General features: G+C 39.3%; 1 protein-coding gene across 1 annotated transcript; it reads right to left on the reverse strand.

The window, feature by feature from the left end:
* Window positions 1–203: 203 nt before the first annotated feature.
* Window positions 204–6,618, reverse strand: idi1 (isopentenyl-diphosphate delta isomerase 1). Its single transcript, XM_062992040.1, has 5 exons — window positions 6,257–6,618; window positions 3,988–4,157; window positions 3,361–3,453; window positions 3,019–3,149; window positions 204–1,773 (listed from the first exon to the last, which is right to left on the reverse strand). Exons 1-5 carry the CDS (start codon window positions 6,391–6,393, stop codon window positions 1,456–1,458), a joined length of 849 nt encoding a protein of 282 aa, XP_062848110.1. The 5' UTR covers window positions 6,394–6,618; the 3' UTR covers window positions 204–1,455.
* Window positions 6,619–10,914: the final 4,296 nt, after the last annotated feature.

The raw sequence follows: 10,914 nt of genomic DNA on the forward strand, positions 1-10,914 counted from the left end.
ACCACCGCCAATTTGCCATGTTAAGCCAATGAGCAAGGATCTTGGTCTGCAGTTATTGGCATCATTTCAGTCCAAATTGTACGTTGGTTTGGAGGTGTTGGATAAATACCAAAAATGTAAAGACAACACTTGTACAATATTTTACACCTTTAAAAAGCGAAATTGAAATTAATGTACAACGTTTAAAGAATTATGAAAACAGCAAAAGTGTAAGCACTTTTATTTGGAGTTAAGTATACCAGCTTAAATAAAGTATGCACTTGGTTGGATACTGTCCTTCAAATCGACCAGGCTTCCCAAGAAACAGAGTCTGGTTCCTCCATGTTTTGAGACAATGTTCATTGTTAAAAGCAGTATACAAATAAATTTTACCTGAACTTATTCAGACTGATATCTTACATCCACCACCTACCACCCAAACTTGTAAACAAAATGTATAGTACAATACTAATACTAGTAATAATAACTTTAAGTAGAACATCAGTCATACTTTCTCTAATTTAAAGCCCATGGTTTTCTGCCTTGCCCCTAGTGTTTTCTGTAAACTCCACCACAACATTGTCCAAAAAGAAATGTATGCCTTTACTTTTAAATAGAATTATACGAGGGTTCTTCAAAAAGTCTCCGCACTTTTTTTAACTGTATTTATTAAGAATTATCACTTTTCTACACAGTCACCTTCTGATGCTTTTTTCCCAGCATTGTACCAACTTTTTAATACCATCAGCAAAAAATGTTTTTGGTTGAGCGTGTAGCCACTGATGCACCGCTGCTTTACCATCATTATCACATCAGAATCTTCTTCCCCTTAAAGCTTCTTTGAGCATCCAAAAAGGTGGAAATCAGATGGTATTAAATCCGGACTATGAGCTCTCTCTCAGTCTCTCAGACACGACCAATTACTACTCCTCCCACCCTCACCGTTTCCAACCAAAATATAAAAGTGCGGAAACTATTTAAAGATCCCTCGTACCGTAGATGGTGCTTGGCTATGCTATCGGCCGGTGTAGCCTACAAACAGACATGACTGGCTATGTACTGATGGATTAGTGTCCAGTCCAGTGTGAATTACTGTATTGCGCCCTGCAAATCTATGAAAACCGTATATACCGCAACACTTATCAGGATATAGCTGTAGTAAAACATGAAAATGAATTGAATTGAACATGACCTCTAATGGCCACAGATGTGTATTGGCTAATAACAGGACCTCTCTAAAGTAATTCAAAACTAAGTCAATAAATCTGATGAATCGTTTGTGTCTAATTACTGTTGTGATCAGTTAATTGGATTTCAGCCAATTTCTTCCTTGAAAGACATTTGTCCTCAAAGAGCAAAGAGCAAACTTGAGCAAAGAACAGCAGACATGAACTACTTAGTCTCTCAAATCTGTGCCAGTGGATAAAACAAGGTCATCATAAACGTCTGGTATTGTCCAGTGTTCGTCAGCGTTGCTCACATGCGGTGGATGTGCTCATGATCGGTGAACTGTTTGAGGTTTTGGAGGTTGTCCCACCACTTGAATAGGAAGGTGTCTGCGATAAGGCTGAACCAGGGTGTAATTTTCAGCTCGCCCCTTCCAGCCTGCTCCAGCAGTTCCTTCAGCTCCTCTTTAGAGACGTAGCGGTGGCTTTTCACCTCGTTGGGGTCGGGCTGCAGCTCCACATCCTTCTGAATGAACAGGATGTAATCGATCTCATGCTCGCCCCACACTCCGTCTGACTCGGCCTTATAGTGGATGCGCGTCAGATAGGTCATCTCCTCTGGAGGAACCTAGTAGGACAGCAGAAAATTAATATATCATGATGTAAGGGTTGAGGGTTTCGCTCAAGGTTCAAACAGTGGCATCAAGCTTCTAACTTCTTGACTTTTAGTAGCCTGACAAAACTCACATCAACTGCAAATCAACAGGCATCCGCAGTTCCCCAACCATTAAAAGTCTCATTTATAAGAAAAGTGATGGACCACAGGGTTTTGTTTGTATGTTTATTTATTTCATTCTTAACGCCATGTCAGCTGCTATGGCTATTATCATGGCTGAATTTTAGATTCAGTCTTTAAACATCAGAATAGAGGGTTGATTTGCTTTACTTGTGTGTGTATAGTGGTTAGAGTGGCACTAAATCCTGACTAAAAGCTCTCTTTCACTCTCTCAGATACGACCAATTACTACTCCTCCCGCCCTCACCGCTTCCAACCAAAATATAAAAGTGCAGTAACATTTTGAAGATCCCTCGTATCATGTGCATAATAATTTGAAACTCAGTGTATCTATCCCTGAAAGAGTCAGAAGTGCTCACAGGCAACCGTAGTGAGTACCCACAGGCAGTGGTCTGAGGAGGGATGAGCCACAAACTGACGACAGGTTGTTGGGCGGCCAAGACTCATTGATGCCAGAGGACATGAAGGCTATGGTTTAAACTGTGGTTTAAGGGTCGTGATGGGGTGAATGTGTCACAACACACATTGCATGAAACCCATGGTCTCAGGGATCATGTGGATGGACTGGGCATGTGTGCATTGTTTAATTGTGGAGGAGATGGCACAAGGATGCACTGTAGGATGATTCACCTCACAACACAGTAGTTGCTGGTAATGTCCTGGTACCAAGGGACAGTGGTAGCCTAGTGGGTAGAGCTTTGGGCTATGAACTGAAAGGTTGAGAGTTTAAATCCCAGCTTTGCCATGCAGACACTGTTGGGCCCTTGAGCTAGGCCCTTAACCCTGTCTGCTCCAGGGGTGCTGTACAATGGCTGTGTCTGTGCTCTGACCTCAGCTTTCAAACAAACTGGGATATGCGAAAATAACAAATAAAGGCATTCTATATTCTATTCAAATACCATAAGACTTGTTCGGACGTCTTGTTGGGTCCATGTCTCCGTGTGTCAAAGCTGTCAGACAGCATATCAGGCGGGTGGTCCTAATGTTTTCGCTCATCAGTCTATGTTGCTGGTTAAAGAAAAGGTTGAAACCCTTGTTCTACACTATACAGCTGAACTGTACCCCACTCTACTGTACCTGATCCACAGGAATGCCAAGCTCAGCCTCCAGCCTCCTCTGAGCAGCTCGTCTCACCCCAATGGCGTCCTGGTCCTCCAGTTCCTGTGCCGTGTACAAAGGGTGGCTGCAGCATGTATTAGTGAAACACCCTGTCAAAACCAAAAAACGACAAAAATAAAATATTGGGACTTATAAACATGAGCTAGTTGGACATCTCATTTCAAAACCATGGGCATAAGTATGCTGTTGGCCCCCACTTGGTCTGGAAAGGCGTTTCACAACATTTTGAAGTGTAGGAATGTGTGACCATATAAATATGGTCAAAAGTACAAGCTAATATGTGGTACAAGAAAGACAAACCTGGGAAAGTGATCTTAGCATCAGATCTTTGCTGCAGGAGCAACTTTTCTTCACTGTTGAACAAGAAAACACTGAACGCTCTGTGCAGTAATCCTGAAAGGTTGACAAAAAATCAAATATTAATATTTATTAGGATTTTAACGTCATGTTTTACAAGTCAAGTTTTAATGTCAAACACAGTCATGGACAACTTTCGTATCTCTAATTAACCAGACTGCATGTCTTTGAACTGTGGGAGGAAACCAGAGCACCCGGAGAAAACCCACACAGACAGGGGGGAGTCCACAAAGAAACGCCCGGGACTGCTCCACCTGGGAATCGGACCTAGGACCTTCTTGCTGTGAGGCGACAGTGCTAGCCACCGAGCCACTGTGTCAAAAATTAATAGATGCACCATTGATAATTAAAAAAAGGGTTTTCTTCAGTATATAGATATGCATGCTGCTGTCCTGTTTGCATGATGTAGACTCACTTAGCACTTTATAGTACACCAGTCTGCACATACCTTCAGTGATTATTTTGTAAGCCTAACCTACACTATATGGACAAATGTAAAGTGGTATTCTTAAACTATGTGGATTAATATACTGAGAATTTTGTTAGAAACTTTAAGACAAACAAAGTTACCTTTGCTAATGTTTGAGTTGAGGTGGCAGTTCTTCTTGGTGTCTGCTCCCGTTTTCTGGTCGTTTTCATTGATCACAATGCACATCTCTGCCAGCAGGCTCACCTGCTTCTCATCAAGATTGTCAGTGTTTATTTCCGGCATTCTTAATCCGGCCTTGCTGTTAAAAGACCTGCACATGAAAAAACAGAAAACAGCTAAATAGAGATGTTACTGATTAACAAATTAACCGATAACCAACTAAGAAGTTAACGGTTTGATCTGAAAGCAGTTATCATATCATTTAAATTCATTTCCAACAGCTGACAGTCCAGATTTGAGAGTGCAGCTACATATCTGATTTGAAACACACTCTTACCCACCATCAGTGTGCAGCGCCAGCTCCGATCGCAGCCGCATCTTGAGTTACTAATCTGAACTTTTTATGCATGCGGAACTATCAAACATTAAAACCACAAACCTGAAGCTGTTTGGAGTGAATCTCACATGTGCAAGTGGATCTTTATGGAATAATGTGGAAGTTTTGCATCATGCTTTAGTATAAAGGCAGAATTATGATGCTGATCTTATCTTATAAGTAACACACTAATGTTGTTAGGAAGAGCTTTAATACAGTAACATGGTGGCTAAGTGGGTAGCACTGTCGCCTCACAACAAGAAGGTCCTGGGTTCGATCCCCAGGTGGGGCGGTCCGGGTCCTTTCTGTGCGGAGTTTGCATGTTCTCCCAGTGTCTGCGTGGGTTTCCTCCGAGTGCTCCGGTTTCCTCCCGCAGTCCAAAGACATGCACGTGAGGTGAACTGGAGATACAAAATTGTCCATGACTGTGTTCGATGTAATCTTGTGTAATGAGTAACAACCGTTCCTGTCATGAATGTAACCAAAGTGTAAAACATGATGTTAAAATCCTAATAAACAAACAATACAGTAACTGCATCTCTATTCATTATGATAAAAATGTTTAGACAGCATTTGAAATGAACTGTCCTCACTGTCTCTGTATAAAATCTACATTCTGTATTTATTTGTGCCTGTAAGTGTAACATTAGAATATCTGATAGATACAGTCAAGTACAGGAACTTATTGAGAGTGTATATGTCGAATTGAATGACTTCTTTAAGCTGCTGCTGTTAGGTGCTACAGTGGATAATTTTAATGTACATTTGATTTGGCACAGTTTTTACAGGGTGCCCTTCCTGATGCAACCGTCCTGTTTATTAATGTTTTAAGCCAGCACTTGTGGGGGTATCCAGTTTTGACTGTAGCCTATTTTTTACCAACTCCCCCCCCTTCCTTCCAGACAGAAAGAGACCAGATCATATTTGAGATCTGAGTGGTGGGCTGTTTTCAGCCAAGCAATGACACAGACGTGGCAATAACACAGTGACACAAATGTGTGTTGTACTGTTGTATCAGGTATTAGGTTCAGCAATGTTGTTGGGATTTTAAACTCCTTACTGTTAATGCTGGGAAAAGAATAGTGCTCCAACCAAAAATATAAACCCAAAAGCGTCCTGTGATTAGTGGTTCTGATCAGTGGTGGCAATGATTTTATAAGTGTCCACTGATAAAAGACTAATAAAAAAATGGTATGCATGAAGAATAAAAATAGCTCTGGGGTTTTCGGGTGGCCTACTACCACTGGGATCTAGGGTTCTAATCCCCAACAGTCAGGCATCTACTGTATATACAGACATGATTGACTATGTCTGGCCACATCGAGGCATCCTGTCGTCGAATGCGTTACTACATTGCATCCAGTGATTACGAGAAAACTGGCCCCACCGCGACCCTGATCATGATAAAGCAGTGGTAAAACATGAAAATGAATGAAAATGAATGAAAATAGCTCTTGTCTAACAGTGCACCTGCAACCAGTGCTAACAGGGTATCTGTTCCTACAGGACAATACATTGAAACAGTATTTTAAAATCCCAACAACACTGCTGCACCTGATAAACTCATATCAGATATAAACTCATATCGGTGCTAAGAACGGTACACAACCCCGAACATCATCTGGTCAGTCGGGATCCTTATCGATTGATGAATGGTGTACAAAGTGGAGGCAAAGTTTGCATAGCAACAGATGGGCTACAGTCAGTAATTGTATAACTACAAAGTACATCAATATGATAGATAAAAATAGTAAACAACTTCATGTACAATTAGACTAACTTAACAACGTAAGCAATAATTGTAAAGAGTAGTGTGGAGTACAGAAGGCCTGGTTCATGCTTTAGTATTAATAAAGTGAAATATAAATAATTACCTGGTCAGAAGTGCAGACAGTAACGCAGGAGCAGAGTTGCGATCAATCCCCGACCGTCTGCTACTCACATTCGCTTTTAACAGCGCCTGTACCTCACGAGCCACCGTCGCGAGGCCTGCCCCAAGCGCGCGCACCATGAGCAGACTGCTCAGAGACCAATCAACAGTAAACAGAGGATCAGACCACCGGTACCCGGATTACCACCAAGTCCGTCGTTTAACTGCGCTTAAACACACCGTACACGCATTAACTCCGCAAATACACACATATACACTTAATCTCACAATTAACCTGCCTTCTGTTTCATTTACATCTACATTCAGTTCCTTTACTCCCGACTTCTAACATCTACACAGCACGCAGCCAGGGCAGGGACTGCTGTGTGACGTCATGTCTAATCCAACGCGATTGGTGGAAAGTGTATCTGCGTCAAACTCTTTAAAATAAAGGTTTAAGGCTAAAATAATAATAATAACAAATTTAATATTATTATTATTATTAAATTATTATTATCATTATAAAATGTATGTACAGATAAAACTAGAAAAACTAATGTGCGCTTAATATTAGTAATACTACTAATACTACTAATAGTAATAAGAATAATAAGAATAAAAAAAAAGAAATAAAAAAACGAATAATAATAATAATAATGATTATGGTAATACTACAACTAATATTATTATTATTATTTTATTATAGTATTATAGTAATACTACAAATAAAATTTTTTATAATAATAATGATTATAGTAATACTACAAATAATAATAATAATAATGATTATAGTAATACTACAAATAATTATAATAATAATAATGATTATAGTAATACTACAAATAATAATAATAATGATTATAGTAATACTACAAATAATTATAATGATAATAATGATTATAGTAATACAACAAATAATAATAATAATAATAATAATAATAATAATGATTATAGTTATATTACAACTAATAATAATATTAATAATGATTATGGTAATACTACAAATAATAATAATAATAGTAATAATGATTATAGTAATACTACTACAACTAATAATAATAATAATTATAGTAATACTACGAATAATAATAATAATGAATATAGTAATACTACAAATAATAATAATAATAATAATGATTATACTACTACTACTACTAATAATAATAATAATAATAATAATAATTCTATTTAGGACATTTAGCAGACAATTTTATCAAAAAAAAAAAAACCTCTGTTTTTTTCCCACAGTTCAAAGGCAAGAGTTAGGTGAACTGGAGATCCAAAACTGCCTTTGATAGTGTTTGACTTTGAACTTGAAATGATAAATCATGTGTGACCTGTAACATGACATTAAAACTAAGACAAACAAATAAATAAATAAATGAATAACACTCCCCAGCTAAAGCAAAATAGAAAGGAGTTCCAAATGGTTCCACCAGGCAAACAGTTCAAAACATTAAAATCTCACACCAGTAGACTGAGGAACAGTTTATGTGTGTGTATGCTTACAGTCTTTGTTTTTAAGATATTTGGATGAGCAGTCTCCCTGCTCATCTATCAGCAAGGCAAAAACACATTCATAAGATGGGTGTCCACATACTTTTGGCCATACAGTGTATGTCTGTCTTTCTGTTTTAGTTTTCCAATATGTACTGGTTGGAAATGTATTACATAAAATATTGGAAGTACAAAATGAGAATGAAAATGTGAAAAGCAACATAATCATGTATCAGCATACATAAGAAATGAATGACTAAAAACAAAGTTCACAAAGAGTCATGTCTTCTTCAAACACAAACATGGTAGACTCCTGTGTTTTACAGTCAGTATTTAGAAGCTGTCATGCAAGGAAAAAAACTCATGACAATGTAAAGCTTGCTTGACTGCATAAAATGTCAGAGGGCAGGCTTGTTTTTGTTGCTGACCTTCTGACCAGTCAGACAAATTTCTCATCATAAAGTGAAATTTGAGTTTTCTTCACAACCTTAACAAAGATACTTATGTTATTTGTACTTTGTGATGGGTGTAGTCTTAATAGCTATTTTGAAAAGCACTAAACACAGTCAATCGTAATATCTAATCAGAAATTAATGAAAGCCCCACACACAACAATAATCAATTCCATTTACATTTATTTGTATGTCTTTTGTACAATAGACATTGTCCTAAAGCAACTTTACAGACTCCAGGACCAAAAACCCCTGTTGAGCAAGCAATGGTAGTGGTAAGAAAAAACTCCCTTAAAAGTATAAGGAAGAAACCTTGAGAGGAACCAGACTCAACAAGGCCCAGACTCCCCGGGTGGCCGAGAGGATATATACAGTGTATCACAAAAGTGAGTACACCCCTCACATTTCTGCAAATATTTTATTATATCTTTTCATGGGACAACACTATAGAACTAAAACTTGGATATAACTTAGAGTAGTCAGTGTACAACTTGTATAGCAGTGTAGATTTACTGTCTTCTGAAAATAACTCAACACACAGCCATTAATGTCTAAATAGCTGGCAACATAAGTGAGTACACCCCACAGTGAACATGTCCAAATTGTGCCCAAAGTGTCAATATTTTGTGTGACCACCATTATTATCCAGCACTGCCTTAACCCTCCTGGGCATGGAATTCACCAGAGCTGCACAGGTTGCTACTGGAATCCTCTTCCACTCCTCCATGATGACATCATGGAGCTGGTGGATGTTAGACACCTTGAACTCCTCCACCTTCCACTTGAGGATGCGCCACAGGTGCTCAATTGGGTTTAGTCCATCACCTTTACCTTCAGCTTCCTCAGCTTTCCTCAGTTTTCGAAGGGAGGGGATCATGCTCTGTTTCAGAATGTCACAGTACATGTTAAAATTCATGTTTCTCTCAATGAACTGCAGCTCCCCAGTGCCAGCAACACTCATGCAGCCCAAGACCATGATGCTACCACCACCATGCTTGACTGTAGGCAAGATACAGTTGTCTTGGTACTTCTCACCAGGGTGCCGCCACACATGCTGGACACCATCTGAGCCAAACAAGTTTATCTTGGTCTCGTCAGACCACAGGGCATTCCAGTAATCCATGTTCTTGGACTGCTTGTCTTCAGCAAACTGTTTGCGGGCTTTCTTGTGCGTCAGCTTCCTTCTGGGATGACGACCATGCAGACCGAGTTGATGCAGTGTGCGGCGTATGGTCTGAGCACTGACAGGCTGACCTCCCACGTCTTCAACCTCTGCAGCAATGCTGGCAGCACTCATGTGTCTATTTTTTAAAGCCAACCTCTGGATATGACGCCGAACACGTGGACTCAACTTCTTTGGTCGACCCTGGCGAAGCCTGTTCCGAGTGGAACCTGTCCTGGAAAACCGCTGTATGACCTTGGCCACCATGCTGTAGCTCAGTTTCAGGGTGTTAGCAATCTTCTTATAGCCCAGGCCATCTTTGTGGAGAGCAACAATTCTATTTCTCACATCCTCAGAGAGTTCTTTGCCATGAGGTGCCATGTTGAATATCCAGTGGCCAGTATGAGAGAATTGTACCCAAAACACCAAATTTAACAGCCCTGCTCCCCATTTACACCTGGGACCTTGACACATGACACCAGGGAGGGACAACGACACATTTGGGCACAATTTGGACATGTTCACTGTGGGGTGTACTCACTTATGTTGCCAGCCATTTAGACATTAATGGCTGTGTGTTGAGTTATTTTCAGAGGACAGTAAATCTACACTGCTATACAAGTTGTACACTGACTACTCTAAGTTATATCCAAGTTTCATGTCTATAGTGTTGTCCCATGAAAAGATATAATGAAATATTTGCAGAAATGTGAGGGGTGTACTCACTTTTGTGATACACTGTACATGATTGTAAATGTATCACTTTTTTCAGCCTGTCTGTGTCTCTTTGTCTCAGCTCCACTTCTTACCTGAAAGAGTCAAAACAACAAGCATAAACTACAAGTTCATAATAAAAACTTGTGAATAAAACTAAACATCATAGATATAGATAGATAGATTCTTTATTGATCCTTTGCAGGAAATTTCTTTGTTACAGTAGCTCAGACAACAGTCAACAACAACTTCTTGTATACATACAACATTAACTTACAGTGCAAAAACAAGCAATAAGATAAAAATGTACAGTATGGTACTATATACATGTAAACTTTTTATGGTGCATGCATAGCATACAGAAGTAAGTATTTCTTATAAATGATTTATTTGAATTATTGTGAACTGTTAAACAGTCTGATAGCAGTTATAAGAAAGGATTTTCTGTAACGTTCAGTCCTGCATTTAGGAGGAATCAGTCTGTGACTGAAGGTGCTCTGTCGAAACACCTCCAGGGAGTGAAGTGGGTGTGAATGGTTTTTGATAATTGAGTTAAGCTTTGTGAGCATTCTTAACTCTGCTACCTGCTGAACTGAGTCCTGTTCAGACCCCACTATGGAGCTGGCCTTTTTGATCTGTTTGTTTATTCGGTTTGTGTCCATTGTTCTAGCACTCTCACCCCAGCAAACCACTCCAAAGAAAAGAGCACTGGCCACCACCGACTGATAAAAGGTGCACAAAAGGGGCCTGCTGATGTTAAAAGATTTCAGCCTTCTTAAGAAGTACAGTCTGCTCTGCCCCTTTTTGTACACCGTCTCCATGTGTGTAGACCAGTCC

Source organism: Trichomycterus rosablanca, chromosome 3, assembly GCF_030014385.1.
Source record: "Trichomycterus rosablanca isolate fTriRos1 chromosome 3, fTriRos1.hap1, whole genome shotgun sequence".
NCBI lineage: Eukaryota > Metazoa > Chordata > Actinopteri > Siluriformes > Trichomycteridae > Trichomycterus > Trichomycterus rosablanca.

What these genes read in the sequence shown, in the direction of transcription:
- idi1 (XM_062992040.1), bottom strand. Translation starts at nt 6,393, where the DNA reads ATGGTGCGCGCGCTTGGGGCAGGCCTCGCGACGGTGGCTCGTGAGGTA. An exon ending in CTGTCTGCACTTCTGACCAG is followed by an intron (nt 4,158 to 6,256) that starts GTAATTATTTAT and finishes TTTCATGTGCAG; the next exon opens with GTCTTTTAACAGCAAGGCCG. An exon ending in TTGGCATTCCTGTGGATCAG is followed by an intron (nt 1,774 to 3,018) that starts GTACAGTAGAGT and finishes CTGTCCTACTAG; the next exon opens with GTTCCTCCAGAGGAGATGAC.